We start from the raw sequence: 21,635 nt of genomic DNA on the forward strand, positions 1-21,635 counted from the left end.
CTAACATCAATACACCAAGATCCTACAAGGTAAATGAATACAGCCAAGTTGAGCGCGACACATTTTAATTGTAAAAGAAAGAAGGCATTCATCACAAAACGACAGCCATTGACAATAATGCACTTGGAACAATATATCTGAAATGTAAAACAAAACAGCTTCAACACAGAAAGCAGCTTTCATAACTACTAACACATTTTTTTTAAACGTCAGCACAAATTTAACACTATTAGCGAGCTTGGCCCTCTCCCTGTCTCACAGGAACAGTGGGAACAGAGGCTCAGAATACAAGTATGCTACAGGTTGTGCGTCTGACGAATGTTAAGGGTGTCTCGCAGCATCAAGTCACGGAGTCGCCAAAGTGCATCTGCCATAGTCTTGTGGGCGCCCTTACTCTTCAGCCAGTGCGAAGGTAGTCTGCTCTCTTGCTCTTTGGTGAGTCGCACATCTTGTTTTTGAACTGAAAGTGTACAATTAAAATGATAAGTCCGAGGATATTCACCAGTCTACATTAACTTGTTAATAATCTTTTATGATTGGTGAATATTGTGTTAATATGTAATAGTCTTCAACAGGTTTGTAGCAAATATAATTCAATGCATGTGTACTGCATCTTAGAAGGATAATGTCATATTGATTTATTTTAACAAGCTGTGTTAGCCAGTGTAATCGTCATTTTATGTCAACTTAAGCACTTGCAATCAAAAGACAAATTAACCTGAGAGAGCTTGATCCCACTTGCTGATGGTAGAGGACTCTGCAGTTAAGCCCTCAATGTATCTAAGGTATGCCTCAGAGTGAAGCAGCCGCTGAGACTTGGCTGGTGGGGACACAAACATCGGGGTGGAGGGCTGCTGGTGTGCAGGTTGTCCCATCTGGCCTGGGTACGGTGGTGGTGCCTGCTGTCCTGAGCCCATCTAATGAAAACATTACAAGAAATCTATTATTTCTCTGATTTAGATTGAAATGTATCCAGTATTTCATTAACATCTTAATATAATTGAAGTCACAATCTGCAACTGGTGTGTCGAAAAATGTCACAGGTGTCACAAAGTTGTTGCACATATTGGCTGAGGACAAGATTTGCCATTCAAGGAAAAACAGGTTTTATAGCGTGGCCAACCTTAGGTTAACACAAGTAAGATGCCCAATTAAGGAGACAATAACATCCTGCATCCATCGCAGCAAATCTCATACCTGTATTCTGGGGGCATTGTGCTGGCCCGACAATGTTGTCTGTCAGGAAACCCTTAAAGGGGCCCCTTGATGTTCATTTTGCTTTACTGTTTTAGTAAAGTTGGTAAATAAGTCTTTTCAATTGATTTTTAAAACACAAAGAGAAATACAATTTCAAAAAGGCTTAATTTTTACATTTGTTTAGTGAGGTAATTAATCAGCAAAATAGGTAAATCTGTGTCATGTTTTCTTGTAGGCATCTTTTTAGGGATACTGTACCACAGTCTACAAAAGCTAAACTGCAAAGTGGAACACAATTTGGGTGTTTAGATGTGTTATTGGAGACTACTCAAAAGACTAATGTGTATTTAGTTTGTTGTTTACAGATAAATTAATTACACAGGCATCATTAAATAACTATATATATATATATATATATATATATATATATATATATATATATATATATATATATATATATAAACCCGGACATTATTGAACCCGGACATTCCAGAACAGAACCCAAAACTCTGCATCATATATCTTTTTACTCGCTCCACCTGCAGCGCACATATGACTGTCACATATGATGGATTGGATGTTTAATAAATATTCTGTCCGCTGTTTAAATTTGTCGTAAATGTAAAACTAGAAAAAGACTTTAAAAAACACGAACACTAGATTTTACTCTCATTTCTGAAAATGTTTTTGGAGTAGCTTTATTGTGAACACAGCCTAAATAATTTCTTAAATGTTTTCTAAGAGTCTCATAGCCTTCTCTGAACACAAAGATCTGTATCAAGTTAACAATATGTATCTCAACTCTGATCTTATTTGCAATGATTATAGATTACCTGGGATCCATGAATGTTTCCTGCTCCAGGACCACCTCCCATGCCTGTGGATATTTAACATCAAGAAACTGTCAAAAGATGCAGAAGGCCACTCAATATTGGTAATACTAAATGAAGTATGTTACTGAAATCCATCAGTGTAATTTGAATATATATGAGAACACTTATGCCAATTATGAACATGTTCAATATAAAATCTGGTATTTTTTTGGGAGATGCTGCCTTTCTCTCCTTGACATAAATTACCTACATATCTGGTGGTAATGAGGAGGATAACATTGAACCCCAGTTGAGGCTTTAGGCTCTCAACTGACCAGTCATCAACCTAAGGACCTCAGCCTATTGGTACAGGTAGCCCCTCCAGCAAGTCAGATTGGTAGATAGGAAGGAACTGCGTGGCAAGTGGGGTGGTTATGACAGCACTCTTACCAAAGTACGGCATTCCAGGTAAGCCAGGCATAACAGGCAGGAGATGTTGATGAAAAACCCCCATGAGATGTGGTGGCATGCCAGTCATACTAACCATGCCTTCACCGTGGCCCCATGGGGGCATCATAGCTGACCAATATGCACCCATCATACCTTCTTAGGAAGGGACAGTAGTAACACAAGACAGCGACATGCATTAGTCAAACATGCATCAACTACGTGATCTACCTAGCATGCAGAAACGTGTTAGTATATATGCTTTTATTTAAATCACTAGATCATGATGAATGTGAATCAATGAAAAATGCTGGGGTGCAAAAGGTTTGGGCTAATAATTTAAGTGAAATTATGTTAGAGGCCACATCAAATTAAACCACAACAATACAACATCATAAACATGCAGAGATGGGTGAGATTAGGAAACATAAAATGTGAATGCATCTCGCAGTTCAGCTTCTCATTCCAGTCATCCTTTTAATGTAAACTGGGGATCCATCTGCATCTCTGAGGGGTTACCTGACGCAGGCATCAAGTTAGGATTTAGCATCCCCATGGTGATTGGGGGAGGCACCACCCCCATCAGTGCCCCCACTGGGGTACCTGCTCTAGGGGACGTCTGATACTGGGCCCTGTCACGCTCCTGCTGCTCTGCCACTTTAGCTGCTCGCTCTGCAAAACAATGAAGACGAGCATACGGTCTTCATTTCATGTGGTTCACAACTGGGTGAAGACTAGAATAAAAAAAGTTCCGCTCACCTTCATATTCTGCTTTCTTGGAACCCTCCAGGTTTCTCCACTCAGTGCCAACGAGGCGGCTCAGCTCTCCAAAGGAGAAGTCTGGGTGTTGGGCTTTGATGACCGCTCGCATCTCACTGCTGAACAGGATGTAGCCACTCATGTTGATCTTTCGCTTTGAGCCCTCCTTCTTTGAAAGGCCCTTAATAGATTTTGGTGTGGACTGCAACCAAACATAGGAGTGTGTTCACAACAATGCTAAAAGCCACATAATTGCTTGTCACTTTGCAGAGGAAAATTACACTTGTGAGTAAATACTTTTCCACCCTGACCTGTGGGGGAGTGTAAGGCATAATATCCATTTCGCTAGAGATGGAAGATTGTATCCGAGGGCGAGACTGGTCCCCTAGCTCGCCATCATCATCCCCAAGATCCTCGAGCTCCTCATCTGTCATGTCAGCAAATTTAGCCTCCAGTTTCTCAATTTTCTTGTCCAGCAAAGGGGACGGTTCCTTCTGGGGCACGATTAGCTTCCTGGATAAGACAATAAGAAAAATAAACCATGGAATTTATCCACCTATTAAATTGGCCCTAATCTTTCCTATAACTGAAAAAACACCGATTAAAAAAAACGTGAAGTAACGCGACCAAGGATATTATGCTGACACAGGAGAATAAAATACAGTGCAAGACATTTTTTTTCTAAATCTTTAACAAAGATTTATGTCTTTCCTAACATTAACAGACATTTAAAAGTACCGTATGTAACAGTTTTTTAATTTTTTTTTCACCTGAAATAGTAAATTTCATCCTCCACCACTTTCCCAGAGAGTGAAAAGCGCTTAAGACCCTTAAACTTCTTCATCTGCTTCTCACTCTCGATATAGCGGCTCTCACAGAGTAGAATGTTCTCTTCAGGCACTTCCGTTGGACGACATGACAGGTAGTCTTTGAAGGACGACACTACACACTTCCCTGAGAAACAAGAAGAATGACTCAGTGAATGTGTAATGATTTCTGTCAACTACATACATGAAACGTTATACATTTGTGAAAGCAGAGTGTCGGTACTCAAGATGTACAGTAAGGAGGATACCTATGATGCAGGTCATAGGGCAAGTCTCCTCAAGGTTGCTAAGGAACACTTCTTTCTTGTAGAACATTTTAGTGGGCTCATGCTCTGTTTCCTCTGGATGGATGAAGATTGGACCAAAGAAGTAGCCTGCTCCATCTCTCATCCACATTTTCTCAATTCTGTTTAATATTTAAAAAAAAACCTGCATTAGATACATTGAAAATCAGACATTTGTATCTTACAAACACACATTACCAACATATCACTTTACCAATGCGCCAAACTCCATGTGTTGAAAATAAATGTATGTTCTCTACCTGCCCACTCGGTGGCGCACAAGACCATGTGAACCTATGTAAACACAGTCTCCCACTTTAAGCAACAGGTTGTTGTAGCTGAGCTGCTCATAGTACTGACATGCTGGCTCTCCATTGGTCATTTCCATTGGAACATCCTCCCTCTCCTGCAGACACAAATGGTTTTCTTGACAGTAGTCTGCATTATTTTACATGTATTCTGTCATAACTCGTGAAAAAAGCCCTGGGCATTTACCTTGTCTACAATACCATCTATCATTTTGTTTTCATCCACCATCTCTGGCGGTTTCTCCTCTTGTTTGGGGGCAAACATGGAGGCTACACGGACAACAGGTAGGGGGACCTCTCTGGGATGAAACCGAACAGAGCTCAAAGGCATTGCCCACATCTTGATCTTCTTGAAAGACTTGGACTTGGCAGAGTAGCGTGATTCACAGACGTAGACATCCTCAGCTCTGAAGCCTTCTGGGTTAAGTTTGAAGTACTCCTTGAATCGCACACACCATATATGTTTGGTCAACACTCAATACACGATCAAATGGCCAATGCTTCAAAACAAAACATACACCTATCAGACATACAGCATTTACCTTTACAAACATGACCACACACTTGCCCAGAATCTTGCTGATAGGAGCTTTGTTGTAATAGTCACTTTTAAAAACTTCCTTCTCCAAGAACTTCCTTGTGGCGAGATGAAATGTTTCATTTGGTCTGTAGAACCAGCAGCCATACAGCCACTTCTCACCTGCATTCATTAGAGGTGGAAAAAACTGAATAAATTAGAAATGCTCATAATAAAAAGGATATGTCTTACTGAACTGAAACACTAACTAAAGAAACCTCATAAAAACAATCTGAGGCACATATAATTATGCTTTTCTTACAAGAAAATACAAATTATTGTCTGATTAGTGCAGTAATGAGACTGACCAGTATCGTCTTGCCAAAGGCGTTCAATGTAGATGATATGTGGCTGGAGATTTGGCTCTGCTGGCTCCACATAAACATAGTCTCCCACGTGGTACATGCTGTCTTTGAAGCTGCAATCTTGACTGTATGTGCGTTGCAGGCTAGACTGCCATGATCCTCCAACAGAGTCCTCTCTCTTCTCAGCTTCTGGAAATTCACAAGTGACTCAGTGAATCATTGCCACAGTGTGTGCTGAGACAACGTATAACAGAACTTCTATGTACTGTGATCATTATTATATATTTCAAAATACCCCTTTTTTCCTCCTCCCTTTTGATTTTGTCCTCCTCAAACTCTTTGGGATGCTTCTCTTTCTTCTCCTTTTCCACATCACTATGCAGATGTTTGGAGGTGTAGCTGAGAGCAGGAGACATCAAGATCTCTCCGTTCTTACACAGTTCATCTCTGATTCGGATGAAGAACTGCTGCAGTTCCACAGCATCTTCAAAGATCTCAGAATCGGTCCTGTAACAAACATATGGTGGAACATAACTTTAGCTTTCTTTAAAACAATAATCCTTCAACGTCAACCAAAAAAAGGTGATGAGACGACTGATTTGATTTTGTACAAAAAGGTCAACAGCACCTCACCTATTCAGTCGTCGAGCCTTTTCCAGCACTTCAAACATGTGGTCCTGAAACACATCCAGCCTCTTATAAGAGCCTCGATCTACATTAGTTCTGATAATCTCAAAATTGAGTGGTGGCTTCTCAGGATTTGAGGGATCAAGGCCGGGAATCTCAGCGAGTGAATCACTGTAGCAGCGGCCCTCGTCATCTTGGTGGCCGAGCACGGAGACAAAGAGGCTGCGGATAAGATCCTGGATGAGGCGGGGCACATCAGGTACATGGGCATCATCTCCTCCCTCCAGGTCACGCCTCGTCTCTAACAGCACCCTGTGCAGCATGAGGGCGTCGCGGTATATCAAAGACTCAGGCTCGTTGTAAGTACAGGCATTGTTGAACATGAGCACCAAGTCCTCCACCAGTGCATCGACATCCTGGTACTTGTTAGCCAACATGTGGCTCTTGATCTTCTCCATGTCCACAGGTTTCTTGATGGCAATGTAATAGTCAGGAAGCTCGGCACGAGACGGCAGCCGCAGGAAGATTGTGCTGAGTCGACGGCCCCGTTTATCTGTGAAGTTCTTGACAGCCTCATAAAGCTCATTCAGCTTCTGCTGTAAGGGTGTTAAGTATTTGGACTTCTTCAGTGTAATGCTGTTCTTTCCTGGAATCAAAAAAAGTGTATTTGTGTGTTAATGATAAACAAACTCAGACACAGTTGCTTGGATTTTATTCATTGACGTGAGGTACTAACAAAGTTAAGTACTTATTTTCAACTTTGGGGACATTATGTCGTCATCATCTGTCACTGGCCCAAGATCCCTGCGTCTGTCTTTCATAATCTTTTCTAGAATGTCAGCATCGTTGTAGACCTTGAGTGCAACAAAAAAGTTTGTCATGGGAAGCTATTGGTTTCTCAGGCTAAATTAGACAGAAACAGTCTGAGGGGAAATACCAAACTTTTATTACCTGGGAGCCTTCTTCATTGTAGTGTCGAGCATTGCGGAACATCAGTTTCATTTCTTCCACCATTGCATCTTCAGTCACGTACTTGTCTGAGCGGATGTTGTGCTCAATGTTCCTGAGGTCCATTGGTTCCAGGATGACCTTGTAGTAGTCAGGATAGTCTTTCTTCGAGGGCTTGACCATGAAGAGGTCACACAGCCTTCGACCAGTACCAGCTTCTCGTGCCTCCGCCACAGCAGCAAAGAGAGCTTTCATTCGGTTTTTCTTTGTATTCTTCTTGTGACTGGAAACCAAATGTCACTCTACTTTCACGTACAATTAAAGAAGAAGCATCAGCGTATTGAGTAAATAAAAGTGCAAACCTTTTTCTTTTTGTGCTGCTGGTGTCGGACGTGGCGGAGGAGAGCATGCTGTCTCCGTCATCATCATCTCTCTGCAAAAGCTCCTTTCTCTTCATCTACAAAGATAACAGGTAACAAACATGTAATCGCTAAAATGGCTCTTAAAATACCACAAGGCTGGCAAAAAGTGTAGGTTAGGACTGACCTGCTGAATGTGTTGGAGTTTGAGTGCACGTTTGTAGATGGAGGAGTGAGGAACGTTGTAGCGTTTGGCATTCTCAAACATCCGCATCAGATCAGAGTCAATATGCTCAACACTCTCATACTCATTGTTCTTCATCTTGTTCCTGTGGGGAATTACGGGCTCTCACATTTGGAAAGGAGGGCACAGAAATACTGTACTGTATAGTGAGTGTGTGATGCCGTAGGGGTAGGAAATAAAAAGAGAGAATGTTGGTGAAACAAAATAAAACAAATCAATGATGAAACATGGATTACAAGCTGGGTGAGTTTAAACCCAAATAGTGTGAGAGATTTCTGCTCGGAAAGGTTGTATAAATAAACAAATATCTATATTATTGCCACATACCTTTTCCATTACAATAATCAAAAAACACCTGTCGTAGGACATATTAATTTTTAACTGCTGTAATTTGGTAATTCACAGCATCTATTAAGACTGATAAAAAAAATACCTAATTAACATTTTCATGAAAACTATGCAGAAATATTTTAAACGAAAAATAAAATTTAAAATACTTGAAAATCTTTACTTTAAATTGGTATAAATCTGTCAAATAAATATTGAATGCTTTATTTCTATGAGGATATATATATATATATATATATATATATATATATACACACATATATATATATATATATATATATATATATATATATATATATATATATATATATATATATATATATATATTAATGAGCACTATACACTGTACTATAAATTGCCACAACATATCAAATCTGTGTTGAATTCAGGTGGTTACATTACTAAGGGTGGAAAAAATGAATATATATATATATATATTTCCATGTTGAATATTAAAGATGAAGGACACAAACATCAGATCAGTACTAGCTCCGTCATACTTGATCTGAAGGAGGCAGATGGGTTGGCTGATCTGGTGGTAGTAGTCGGGGTAGTCCTTCCTGGAGGGCAGCTGCAGGAAAGGCTCAGAGATCAACTGGCCTTGGCTGTTCCTGGCACCTCGCACAGCCTCATACAGCTGGAAGATGGGATTATTCATGTCCATGTTAGAGGTCATACTCTCTGCTTCAGATTCACCCTCATCATAGTGGACAGAACCTGACGAATACAGGAGAGGATTATAGATAATGACACACACAACAATTACAACATTTCATTGTACAAGACGGTTGAGATGGTTTATGAACCGAGCCAATGACGGAGAGATGTACCCGAGAGTATGCCTTCCTCATCACTTTCGTACTGAAGAGCCATGGTGATCGCTGAGAGGCGGTCTCCCTGGGCAGACCTTCTATTCCTGACATAAAAAGACAGAACAAGGCCGACAGAGTTAAAAGCAAAAGCTAAAATGACTGGATTCCAGTGTTGTCTCATATTTACCTAATACGAATGCTGGACTTGATTGGTTCTCCATGTTCCATCTCAGACTTCTTTTGTGCAAAAATCTTTTTGATGGTGTTTGCATCCTGTTACACATGAGCAGGTGATTGGTCTGCATGTCAAACACTGATAATGATATTGAATATGCGGCATGGTGTCATTCACACACTCACCTTAAACACTTGAGATCCAGGCTCATTGTAAGTTTTGGCATTCTTGACTAGCAAATCTACATCTTTAGCCATGGCACTAACACTCCTATAGTGGCTCAACTAAGATACAAATACATTTATTTGATATTTTATCAATGAAACGTCATTTAAAAATATATATATATTTATATTATAGTGCATATTTGATGCAGGAAGTGTAATAGCTTACCTGAATCTTTTGAGCAACGATTTTCAGATCTATTGGTTCCTTAATGATGGCATAATAATCCGGGTATTGCTAAAAGAAAAAGGCAAACTACAAATGAAAGGCATATCACTAATTTTACGGATAATGTCTGAAGTCATACTGAAGGCGCTCGTACCATTTTGGACGGAAGCTTCTGAAACAGCTCGCTGACCAGACGGCCAGTGGGCTCAGTGTGAGACACCACGGCATCAAGGAGCTGCTCAAGAACGTCTTTCAAACAGGTAGGCGCACTCTGTCACACACAAGTGGTCACATGGTTTAGGTCAGGACATTCCACATCACCCTTAGTGACATACAGTGAACTCAACTATCATAGAAATATATTTGTTGTAGATATCAAATTTAAAAACACCATCATAATAGACATCTTAATTGGAATGATTCAACAGAGTAGAAACAATGGGTCTCATGCAAAAAAAACATTATAATTTGTTATCTTAACTTTTTCTTACTTTTTAGTACAGCAAGTTCTCCTAAATCCCTCGTATAAGTCACTTAAGAACCAACAGGTGATTCTTGCATGAGGCCCTTTGAGTCTAACATACAGATGTTTTGTTCGCAGTGTTCATAGTCATTATACATCTGTTTTAGCAGTAATGCGAGTGAGTGTCACCTCATCCTCAGTTGACCCTCCAGGATTGTCGTGTGCATCGTACCCATCTTCATCATCGTCATCATCATCACCTCGCTGAACAAATTCATTTTTGGTTCGCAGGTAAAGATCCCAAAGTTTACAGGCTGCTCTGTATTCAGGACTGTCAGACTAGACAGACACAAGCAATTCATATTTATGATTCATAATTTAATTTTCTGCGGAAAGACTTGTTAACAATTTTCATCTTATAATAAGTTGGTTTCTTTTTTAACCTTGTAATATGTTTTTGCATTGTTGAATAACAGCTGAAAGTCACTAGTGAGTTGTTCAACGTCATCATACTCCTCCATCTTTAATTTCTGCTGGATCTTCATCATGTCAATAGGCTGAGACACCACATGATAATAATCCGGTTGATTCCTGTAAGAAAAAAGGTCTTGAAATTGTTGTGCTTCTATTGTTTGTGTTCAATAACTTGACAGATCTCAGCTTCTTGGTACATGCACATATCTCTTTCTTTCCTCACCTTCGTTTGGGGGCTCTGATAAACAGCTCACACAACATCCTGCCCTGATCATCCTTGTAATCTCTGATTGTATTATACAGTTCATGACACACAGCAATCTGCAAGTGAAAGGATTGAACAATGAACAGTCTCTGCATCCTTCACGAGGCCAACCATTAATCAGTGTGGTAGCATAATTCTGACAGTGTGTAAAAACAAAAACTGAAAACTGAAATTTGTAAATTTACAGGATCCACAGTTGGAATGTTTGAGGTCCTTCTCCTCTTTCTCCCAATTGAAGACACTAACGATGAAGTCTGGCTATCGTCAAAATCGCCTCCACTCACACTGCTTGAGGGGGATGTCGCCCTTCTCCTTTTCAAGGCCATGACGACCCCTGAGGTAAAGAACCAGAAAAGTAACAAATATCACTGCATTGAGAATGTCTTAGATTAGAAGTGTAAACAGTACATACTTAGTTTTCGACCGTATCTCAACAATGTGTACACGATGGAGACCGAGTGAATAACCTCAACAAGGGACACCTGCCAAGAGCGTTGCCATCCATGCCACATAAAACAGAATAGTTCTTCCTGATTGTATAATAAAAAAATTAAATAAATTGTAAAAAATTACAACATAGCTTATTCCATAACTATAACTCGAGCTGGCAGAGCTTCTCTCTCCTGCTCAGTGGGTTTGCTCCTTTATATTGTTTCTAAAAGCCAGAAGTTGAGTAATATTATGTACAGGTTGGAAATCAGTCAATATTCAAGCTTCCTGTCCCAGTGATTTACAATGGATGATTTGGAGTGGGATCTTTTTTAACATTGTGAAATCACAATATGCAGATGTTTTTATCCAATGCTACAAATACACAGTAGTTTAGTTTTGACTTCCCAAACCGTCACAAGGTATTTTTCATTTTTAACAAGACAACCTAATGTATCTTTCCACACATATACTGTAAAATGGTTAGATCACCCTGATATTTTTTTATATTGTGTACATTAAATAGACTAAAAATCCAAGATAAAATGGCTTTTACATCTTGTTATTTGAAAGGGAGAAGGAGAGCTACCTGGAGAAACATGAGGCTATTTTTCAAGATAGTTTTACATTGTAAAATAAAAATGTAGAAGTAGTGACAATTTATATTGTTCTTTTTTTGTAAGTCACAGAATATACCTTATAAATGCGTACATTGTGTGTGTTGAAAGCAGGGCCACGGGGATGGGAGACACAATTTCATATCACCTTAAATTACCTTTGACCCTAATGACATCTTATCAACTGCTCCTGACTGTTACATTTTGAAAGATTCTGTAATAAAATGGCAACAGAAATAAGCAAATCAAGTGTTTTTATATTTTTCAACAGGCCCTCGACCTCCTTGAAGGTGCACAGCGCTTTATAGTCAGATTATAAAAAGGTGACAACCACACCAGCTCATTACTATCACCAAAAATGTGATGGACGTCCACGGACGCAGTGATGCTGTCTGTCTGGAGGTCTCGACCGAGACGTGAGCCGCTCTCCCTAATGTCACCGAGCTGCGGCCAGTGGGCACACATAAGCAGTAAGCTAGCACGTAACCGGGACAGCTGTCCAGTCCGCCGCCTGTCACTCAGGTGTGGACAGGTAAGGTCCCCGGGGCAGCGGACGCTAGCTACACTTCGCGGTTAGCCGTCAGCATCACCCAACGCTGGTCAGAGACGAGACAAAGGCGTCACTGTTACAACGTCTAACGTTACCAAGCTGCCGCTAAGTAAAGCTACGACACATGATGGGGCATGTTTTAGTTTAACCCATTGAAGTAGGTGTGTGCTTACCTTCTGGGAGCCCGTTACTAGACTTCCAAAAATATTTAATAATCAAGAAAACCAATCACTTATCGATTTTAGACCGAGAATAAGAAGTGTGAAGGCAGCAGCAAGTTGACCACCACTTCCGGTTTTTCCCCTTCAGAATAAAAGCAGGAACGGATTCTTGTTCGTTTAGTTTACAAGATTGCGATGCTTCTTTCCACTCGTTTCGCTTTAGTGTTGGATAAGTTTGATATGCAGGTCGCATAAGACTGACTGCTTGATAATTGATAAACCATGGTGCACAATTAACAGATAAACTCAACGTGTGAGTTACGACGTGGCTTAAAGCGCAGTGAGCGCATCAGAAATCCGGTTCCCAGCTAGTTGAATTCAACTTTACAACTCTCCATAAAACCTCTGCGTTTTGACTTAACAAAACCACTCCAGCCTTCTAACCGACATTAAACTGCAACACCAGCTGCGTCGAGTCACTGACACGAATGCTGTTTTAAATCATATTGTGCATAATACTCCACTGGATCATTTTAGCCACTTTTACCATCATCAACGCTTGTTTCCATGTATACTATTAACATAATGTGTCACTCTATGTATGTTTTGATTCTGTTTCTGTGTTCATGAAGAACGAGAGGAATGTCTATTTAATTATTTCATGCACAACCTGAAAGAGAGTTCACAATTGCCACTCCTAAAATTGTGGGCAGGTCGTACCACATTTTTGAGAGATGACTAATTGTATCAACGAGGACAAAACATAAGAACAGCACAATACAAAAGCAACAAAATAATTAACTGTAGTTACATCTAACATTCTGAAAATGCCAAGGTTAAGTCCAGACCAAAAGAGTTGGATTACACGGAAATACATTATGCTCAGTGTCATTCAATTTGTAGAACAAAAAATGTAGCTTACAATGTTAAGAGGAGTTGATGAGTCATTAGGTGACATTCATATTCATGATTAATTGAAAATTTAGCTTGCAGAGGTGTTTGCAACAATGTTAATGCTGTCTGATGTTTCTATTATAATACACTTTGCCTTTGAGGCATTCATGTTGAGCTACTGAAATTGACCAAAGATATTTTGCCTCAGTAAGCCGAGAGATACAACTCTGTTTTTGAGGCCATGGCCTTGTTTCTTAGTGAAGAACATCTGTATATAAAGTCAATGGTAATGACCTGATGAGTGGCAATAAACATCAACAGATGTAAAATAAAAAAGAATAACAATGTGTATGTTGTGTATGATATAATCAAATTAAGTAAAAAAAAAAAAAACACAATATTTTAAAGCTTTGTTAACTGCAGAAGATATTAGCAATCTGCCATGACAGCAATTGCAATATTTGTTTAATAAGCAGAGGATTGTTTAACAGAACATTCTATTTATGTATTTTACAGTCTATTGTAGTGGCATTCCAGGGGGTAGGTGAGCTTTATATATATATATATATATATATATATATATATATATATATATATATATATATATATATATATATATATATATATATATATATATATATATATATGTATATATGTATATATAATATTTAAAATTATAATCCATTTAAAAATATTCATTCAACTTAAATGTATATATAAATTCGACCCTGATGACACAGTGTATTTAATTACTTTTAATATTTTTTTTTCAACCCAGAATGTTTTGTGCTGGTTCGAGTGTACTTGGCTGAAAAACTATTCCGTGGGGGAGAGAGGGGGGGGGGGGGTACATAACTCAAAAAAGGTTGATTATTATGTATTATTCTTGTTGTGTTTGATCCCCTTGGGAAAAGTCATCCAGAAATTGTCTGATGTTCCCTATCACTTATTGGCTGATGATATCCAGCTTTACTGCTCTTTCAAGCCAGCTGAGGTCCAGAGGCTCAATTCCTTAGTTCATTGCTTTGTGGAGATTAAACAATGGCTAAGTGATAACACCTTGCAGCTAAATGTGGACAAAACAGAAACACTGGTTATTGCTCCTGATGACGTAATTCCAGGAATCAACCAGTACTTAGGTGACTTGGGCTAATCTGTTAAACCGAGCCTAAGAAACCTCGGTGTTGTATTCGACAAAGATGTGTCTGCAGCGCAACACTGCAAACAGCTGACCAAAAATTGCTTTTTCCAGCTGGGGAATATCTCAAAACTTAGAAAAATGGTGTCGCAAAAGGATTTGGAGCTGATCATCCATGCATTTGTGTCCTCGCGGTTAGACTACAGTAATAGTTTGTTTTCTTGTCTAAACAAGAAGGAGTTGTCTCGCCTGCAGTTAGTGCAAAACTCTGCAGCAAGAATTCTGACCCGCACTAATAGGAGGACACACATCTCCCCTATCCTTAAATCTCTCCATTAGCTGCCAGTTTCCTTTACGATCAATTTTAACATTCTGGTTTTAACTTTCAGAGCTTTACACGGTCAGGCTCCACCCTATATATGTGATTTGATCCAGCCTTACACCTCAACTCGGGCTATGAGGTCCGTGGATAAAAAATCTGTTGATGTGTCCTACGCACTCGCTTCCGGACCAGAGGACCCTGTTGCTCCCAGGCTTTAGAACGGTCTTCTGCTCTCCCTGCGCTCGATGGAGTCTGTTGACTCCTTTAAAAGGCAACTAAAGACCGTTTTATTTGTCCACGCTTTTATTTAACTGTCCTAAGGCTGCTTTGATTGACACTGAGATGTTTTGGCGGTTTTAATTTTTTTAAATTGTTTAAACATTTAAAAAATATATATATATTTATATGTACTTCTTAACTGTGTATACTGTTTGTGTTGTTATTATAAAGCGCTTTGTGACCCTGGTCGGCGCTATACAAATAGAGCTTATTATTATTATTATTATTATTATTATTGTTATTATTATTATTATTATTATTATTATTATTATTATTATTATTATTATTATTATTATACTGTCCTCATTGTAAAGGGATCCTGTTCTACACTCCGTTCTCTGCTGTGGTGGGTGGCGGTATGCGCCACAAATCTGGTTTTGCAATCCGCTTAAAAAAACGAAGAAGAAGAATGAGCCGCAGCCGTAGAAGAAGAGACCGGAGCAGGAAGTGTCTGTTCATATCCCCCCTATCCATGACCCATGTGATGCCGCTCACTCGTTCATTCATCCTGCAAACGACAACTTCAGCAAACGTGTTAGCTTTCTTTCTCAAATAAACCAAAGACGAAAACTTCGGTGTTGTGTCTCTGCACGCGGCCAGTAGGAGCCTAGCTAGCTTACGTAGAAATCGCGCTAAAGTTGATCGGAGAAGTTCACCTGTAGCCATTTATCCCGTAATCTAATGAAAAGTGCAGTGGATACCAGCATGATAAAGGAAAACCGGTGGAACGTCCCCCCTAATGCTCCAGCGTGCATGGAGAAGCATCTAAGCTCGGCGCAATACAGAGCAGGTACGTCAGGTCACAAGGCAGCTAGTGGAAGGTGACACGTGGTGCCGCTAGGTGGTTGTTATTAGTAAGAGTCTGTACTGATGTGCCAGGGGCCTCTGGTCATTTAGCGGATTTCCAATCCGTCACTATGTTGAATAACAGATCTCTATATGTGTATACAAGTATGTGCACACGCATAGCAGCCCAGCTGAGCTCGATTATCTATTTTGTTGCATGTGGCTATTAACAAACTAACAACATCTAATTTCGTTGTCTAATTTATTGGATGCTAACCGAATTAGAGAATGACTCTTAATACTTCGGTTGAGTAAGTAACCAACATAGCTGTTTTAAACATTGTTTTTTAAAATTGATTCCCTTTGTTGGCTCTCTTCACAGACGGCACTCTGCTACTCGGTGCCTCCAGCCTCACTGGCAGGAGCTGGCAGGGATCCGTTTGGATCTACAGTGACCCAATGCAGGCCCCCAATGAGGACCTCTGCAAAGCTGGTGTGCAGACTGAGACTGGAGTCACAGATGTCAAATGGGTATCAGAAAAGAGCATTGCCGTTGCATCGGACTCGGGTATGAAGCAGATTCATAGTAATGCGTTATCAAACACTGGTCTCAGGACTTGTTAAATGTGATTTTCTTTAACTGGTTTCTGTGCAGGTGCCTTGGAGCTCTGGGAACTGGCAGAAGATGAACGTCTACTGGTGAACCGCTTCACCAAACATGAGCACGACCACATTGTCACCACAGTGAGCCCAGTTACTGGAGCAAACAGTGTTGTCACTGGCAGCATGGACTGTCGGTAAGCGGCCTTTCTTCACACGTACATGAGCGGTTGCAGAACCAAAGCATGGTGATTGATTATGTGTTAATTTTGGGCGTTGTGATTTTGGTTGTCACTTTTTTTTCTCATCAAAATGCACTTTCCCTTTCCCCTACAGAATTAAAGTATGGGATCTCAGTCAGGAGACTGCTGTCACTACCTACAATGGTGAATGAACTACTTTCAGAATATTTTAGATAGTCTTTTTTTTATCAATCGAATTATATTCAGTCAAAGTTTGTTTTTTTTTAACCTAATTTGGCAGTCTTTTTTTTCTTAAGTCAAGTAAAAGGTTAAATCATAATAACCATTTCCTTCATCTGTGTTACTTCTGTTTATTTGCAATGGGTTTAAATAACAAAATATATTCTTTTGGTTCAGATCTAAGATCTTTTTTTGTGATTTGCTAAGACCGTGGCAGTCATCTTTTAAAACGTAATTTTCTCATTAATTTACTTAAATAAAGGGAATTCACAATATGTCCTATAATTGTCGGTTATGTGCATTTTTAACGCAGATTTAAATGTAGCGTCATTAACATAAAGAAGCACTTCAAGCATTCTAAAGTTTTGGCAAAAAATATACAGTGTGTGCTTTCTAGTGATTTTACAAATTAGGATTGCAGGTTAAATGCCACCATTTAAAGATTGTAATTTGAAATGTTTTGGGGAAAAAAGAAGTTTATTCATAAATATAATATAAACATAACTGATAGGTTGTTTTTTTTAAACTTTGTTTCTTCCTCTAGTGCACACGCAGCCAGTCAGCTGCATTGCTTGCAGTCCTACAGAGGAGTCTCTCTTCATCTCCTGTGGTCAGGTAAGACACCGAATGCATTGTTAAAAACACAACATTTAACAATTCAATAACTGCTTGAACTACATTTTGGAACAACTTTCAAAATAAACGTGCATCTCTTTTAATCTTGTGTTGCAACACAAAGCTCAAATAAATGCTGTCTATAAGTAATACAGAGCAGAGAACAAACTGTAAAACTATACTTGTCTTCATCAAACCCGACCTGTTGTTATTCTCCATCCTTCAGGATGGCCGTGTGCTGATGTGGGACAGGAGAAAGCCAGACAAACCTGCCTCAAGAATAGGTGAGCAACATGTCTTGCTTGAACAACCTGATCCAGACATTTCTGCAGGATTGTTGGCAGTGTTAAAATAATGTTTAAATGGTAATGAGTTTGATATAACAAGCCTTAACTGCTGTAACTGTTCCCAGAATCTAATAGCACATCTTGTATTTGTATATCTATTTTTTTGGTGTAAATATTATTAATATTCTATTGTTGTTTCAGATGTTGAGTCCCCCAGCTGTTCCCCTACCACTGTAGCCTGGCACCCCCACCACAGAAGCACCATTGCTTTTGGTAAGGCCCAGCAGCTGATTGACTGACGGCTAAATTAAATTCTCAGTCCCCTTGTTTCTTATTACATGTATTGTGCCTTAGGTGATGAGTTGGGTAGAGTGACAGTGAAGGATTTCCTGGGAACAGAGCCGGCCCGGATGCAGAATGTCCACAGCCGCAGAGTCAATGGACTTGCCTTCTCTACACATAGGTAATACATGTTAACATATTATCATAAGCTTTTCCATTGTTCCTCAACATTTTAACTTTGAATTTTTTCTTCCCTCCCAGTGCCTCCTTGCTCGCTTCCATAAGTGATGATTGTTCACTTGTTGTTTTGAACGGTGAACTGCAAGAAATGTGAGTTTGTACACTTAAATACTAAACCTCTGGTTAAAGTCTTCGACCATTAAAAAATGGTAATCATATATTCTTTTTCTGTAGACTCAAAGATCGGCGACACCAGGACTTTGTCAAAGGTGTGTGTTGGCTCCATGGTGGCTCCAACACTCTCACAACCATCGGCTGGGATCACCTTGTGCTTCACCACACGGTGGATCCAGCTGCTGAAGGTCCCAACTCTTCCTCTTAGACCCACAAATGTGCACACACGCCTTGGAAAGAGCACATTTTAAGATGACTACTTTGCTCCCCCCTATGTTTGAGGGGTGTCAATAATATCTAAAAAGTTAAATCTGTCACTAGGGAAGTATGGATTAAAATGTTTTATTGTCATTTTGTATTCCACATATGTGCAGAATATTTTGACTTTTGCTCTCCCAGTCCTGGCCTCAATGCACTGCTACATTACTTACATTTTCTCTCTATCCATGTATTTCATGTTCATGTGTAATTACACTTGAAGCAATCCATTTGTATGGCATCATTTTACATTAAAGGTAACTTAATGTTGATAGCAAGAGCATTTTGAGCATTTTCTTTGTATTTGCTGAAATGTATTTTATGCAAAAACAAATGCAAGACTTGAAGGAATTTTGAAAGTATTAGGAATGAGAAGAATTATATTTTCACATTTTTTTTTCTGAATGGGGCAGGATTTCAACTCTATACATTGTGTCTCTGAGGTTTACTATATATCAGTAGTTCTAAAACGTTTGCTTGCATGACACATTTTTTTAAAGTGCGTTTCGCCTTGTCTACAAAAGGATGAAGTAAACAGTTCTTGATAGACCTTAAAAACAATCTGTCAGAGTATATCAGAAAACACACGCCACACAACCAATATCTCACGGCCAGTCCAACAGAAGAAATATACAGTATGTGTGTGTGTGTGTGTGTGTATATATATGTATATATGTATATATATATATATATATATATATATATATATATATATATATATATATATATATATATAGTTATTCATCAAATGACGAACCTCTCCCTCTTGGAATTTATCTAAATATATGCCAGTAACTTCTCCCATGTCATTAACGCCAGCAAGTAACGTTCCTCCCCAGACTTAAGAAATGCACATCCATATTTTAGAATGTGATCGGGAAAGTTGTTCGTCAGATATCGACCTTGACCTTTTTTGAATTTCATATGCCTGGTTTCTGTTGAGATAATTTAGTCCGTAATTTAGTGCTGTGCACTCGTCGATGTCAAAAACACTCTGCTTTTTTTTTTTCAAGTTTGTTGAAGGAAAAAAAAGAAAAATCCTGAAAAAAAACAATGCTTGAAAAAACTAGAAAAGTGAACACTTGAATCTCAATGTTTGTATTAGTGTTTGAAGAGAGGAGGAACCTCATTGGCTCTAAGGCAATCCTAATCTGTGACAACACCGAGTGTACCGCTGAACCGTAAATCTCGGACACTCCGGAGCAGGTTAGGCGTTCAGCGTAAATTACTGGGGCAACGTACCCCGCTAAGAAGTGAATCAGCTTCATGAGACGGAAAACCCAGAATTAATCCAGAAGTTACCTCGCTAAACCGAAATCCAGCTTTGTGAAACAGGCCTCTGGAATCCAAGTGCACGGTTTCAGAAAAGAAACTCTGGAGGAAGTAGGAGGTATTGAGTCCGGCTCGAAAGGACCAAGTATGTTAGAAAAATTCACTCGACAACCTTGGAGTATAAAATCATTTAATCAAGCACATCTAATCTTCGAAGAAGGAGCAGAGTCAGAAGGACAAGGCGACAGGCAAATTGCATCTCCAAGACTGCTCTCCGAATGAGCGAAGCAGTACCGATCAGTCTGAGAAAGCCTGCATTGTAATTTACTTTAAAAATGTAAGGATCTGTTTTTATAGCCGTTTTAATATTGGAAATTGTGACGATATGAATATAATTATGTCATTTAAGGTGACTTTGAAATCAATTTTTTGCAAAACTGTACAGTAAAATACCATGGTCATGCATATGTGCATGGGAGAGGTCAGCCTTAACAAGCCTGCATTGTAATTTTACTTTACAAATGTAAGGATCTGCTATTATAGCCGTTTGAATATTGGAAATTGTGACAATATGAATATAATTATGTAATTGAAGCTTACTTTGAAGTTGATTGAAGTTGATACAGTAAAATCACATGGCCATGTAGATGTGCATGGCACAGGTCAGCTCGAACAAGGCTGCTGTGTAGGTTTCATGACTTACTAAATTAGATCAATTTCTCAAAGGATTTAAAACTGAGACCTGCAACGTATGTGGCACTTGGAATAATTTGAATAGCCCAAGACAGAGAGAGAAAAGTTTATTGCTGATTTAATATCTAATATGTGCCACGATGTAACTGTCATTCCAGTTATTTCTCATATGCACATCCAAAAGCACCATGTCATTTGCAATTTTGTGATTTATTTTTTGTGAATTCTGTGAACTAAAAAACTCCAGGACCTTTATTAAAACATACAATTATGGATTTGATTTATTTTCTCAAATTAGTTGTTGGACAACGTGATGGTCTTGACTTTACAACCAACATATTTTGATTGTACAAACTTAAGGTACATAAACTACAGCTTACAATATCTGGGTACTTTTGTCATCTTATATAAACTGATATGTACAGCATGAATGTAGATACATTGCAAGAGAATAACTATTTTACAGATGGCAAAGCATTTCCAAGATTAATAAATATAAGAAACAATGCTACTGAGATATAAACTCACTTGTCTGAATTAACTGTTAGCTTTGTTACAGTGGACCTACATGTTTATGTAACAGTGGAAGATCATTTCAGTTATGGGACATGTAACTGCAGCATGAACCACATACATACACATACACACACACACACACACACACACACACACACACACACACACACACACACACACATATACACACATATATATATATATATCTATATATATATACACATATATATCTATATATATACACACATATATATATATATATACACATATATATATATATACACATATATATATATATATACACATATATATATATATATATATATATATATATATATATATATATATATATATATATATATATATATATATATACATACACACACACACACACACACACATATCTGTCAAAGCCTTTGTCACGAATTTGTCCGAGAGTATTGTAGATTAATTTTCACTCACCATACACTTACCAGCGATAAATAACTTTAAATATTATTTTTCTCATGAATATAACCTATGTGGCATGAAGACTG

At 38.7% G+C, this 21,635-nt stretch overlaps 2 protein-coding genes across 4 annotated transcripts; one reads left to right on the plus strand and one right to left on the minus strand.

Annotated features, from left to right (window-relative positions):
* Window positions 1-48: 48 nt before the first annotated feature.
* Window positions 49-10,958, minus strand: pbrm1 (polybromo 1). Of its 2 annotated transcripts, none has more exons than XM_068595138.1 (29): window positions 10,810-10,958; window positions 10,583-10,680; window positions 10,329-10,476; window positions 10,075-10,224; window positions 9,577-9,693; window positions 9,423-9,491; window positions 9,215-9,313; window positions 9,042-9,127; window positions 8,873-8,958; window positions 8,543-8,759; window positions 7,638-7,779; window positions 7,454-7,548; window positions 7,095-7,374; window positions 6,892-6,997; window positions 6,150-6,789; window positions 5,812-6,023; window positions 5,520-5,705; window positions 5,177-5,334; window positions 4,822-5,073; window positions 4,587-4,732; window positions 4,291-4,448; window positions 3,986-4,169; window positions 3,527-3,728; window positions 3,216-3,417; window positions 2,976-3,128; window positions 2,460-2,612; window positions 2,031-2,074; window positions 719-917; window positions 49-460 (listed from the first exon to the last, which is right to left on the minus strand). In XM_068595138.1, the coding sequence occupies exons 1-29, from the start codon at window positions 10,948-10,950 to the stop codon at window positions 297-299; spliced, it is 4,887 nt and encodes a 1,628-aa protein (XP_068451239.1). In that variant the 5' UTR covers window positions 10,951-10,958; the 3' UTR covers window positions 49-296. The 2 variants fall into 2 exon arrangements, with proteins under 2 accessions (XP_068451239.1, XP_068451238.1); XM_068595137.1 differs by having other exon boundaries at window positions 2,460-2,615.
* Window positions 10,959-12,121: 1,163 nt separating this feature from the next.
* wdr77 (WD repeat domain 77) lies at window positions 12,122-18,892 on the plus strand. Of its 2 annotated transcripts, none has more exons than XM_068595140.1 (10): window positions 12,122-12,202; window positions 16,183-16,368; window positions 16,456-16,597; window positions 16,737-16,786; window positions 17,367-17,437; window positions 17,664-17,721; window positions 17,926-17,997; window positions 18,079-18,187; window positions 18,268-18,336; window positions 18,421-18,892. In XM_068595140.1, the coding sequence occupies exons 2-10, from the start codon at window positions 16,260-16,262 to the stop codon at window positions 18,566-18,568; spliced, it is 828 nt and encodes a 275-aa protein (XP_068451241.1). In that variant the 5' UTR covers window positions 12,122-12,202; window positions 16,183-16,259; the 3' UTR covers window positions 18,569-18,892. The 2 variants fall into 2 exon arrangements, with proteins under 2 accessions (XP_068451241.1, XP_068451240.1); XM_068595139.1 differs by lacking the exon at window positions 12,122-12,202 and adding an exon at window positions 15,449-15,804.
* Window positions 18,893-21,635: the final 2,743 nt, after the last annotated feature.

Source organism: Clinocottus analis, unplaced genomic scaffold (assembly GCF_023055335.1).
Source record: "Clinocottus analis isolate CAN_PGR_092001 unplaced genomic scaffold, fCliAna1.0.p SCAF_3, whole genome shotgun sequence".
Taxonomy (NCBI): Eukaryota; Metazoa; Chordata; class Actinopteri; order Perciformes; family Cottidae; genus Clinocottus; species Clinocottus analis.

What these genes read in the sequence shown, in the direction of transcription:
- pbrm1 (XM_068595137.1), bottom strand. Translation starts at nt 10,950, where the DNA reads ATGGCCTTGAAAAGGAGAAGGGCGACATCCCCCTCAAGCAGTGTGAGT. An exon ending in AGCAGCACAAAAAGAAAAAG is followed by an intron (nt 7,375 to 7,453) that starts GTTTGCACTTTT and finishes TTTGGTTTCCAG; the next exon opens with TCACAAGAAGAATACAAAGA. An exon ending in GTGCGCCACCGAGTGGGCAG is followed by an intron (nt 4,449 to 4,586) that starts GTAGAGAACATA and finishes AATATTAAACAG; the next exon opens with AATTGAGAAAATGTGGATGA.
- wdr77 (XM_068595139.1), top strand. Translation starts at nt 15,696, where the DNA reads ATGAAAAGTGCAGTGGATACCAGCATGATAAAGGAAAACCGGTGGAAC. An exon ending in TCTTCATCTCCTGTGGTCAG is followed by an intron (nt 17,438 to 17,663) that starts GTAAGACACCGA and finishes TCCATCCTTCAG; the next exon opens with GATGGCCGTGTGCTGATGTG. An exon ending in CTTGCCTTCTCTACACATAG is followed by an intron (nt 18,188 to 18,267) that starts GTAATACATGTT and finishes CTTCCCTCCCAG; the next exon opens with TGCCTCCTTGCTCGCTTCCA.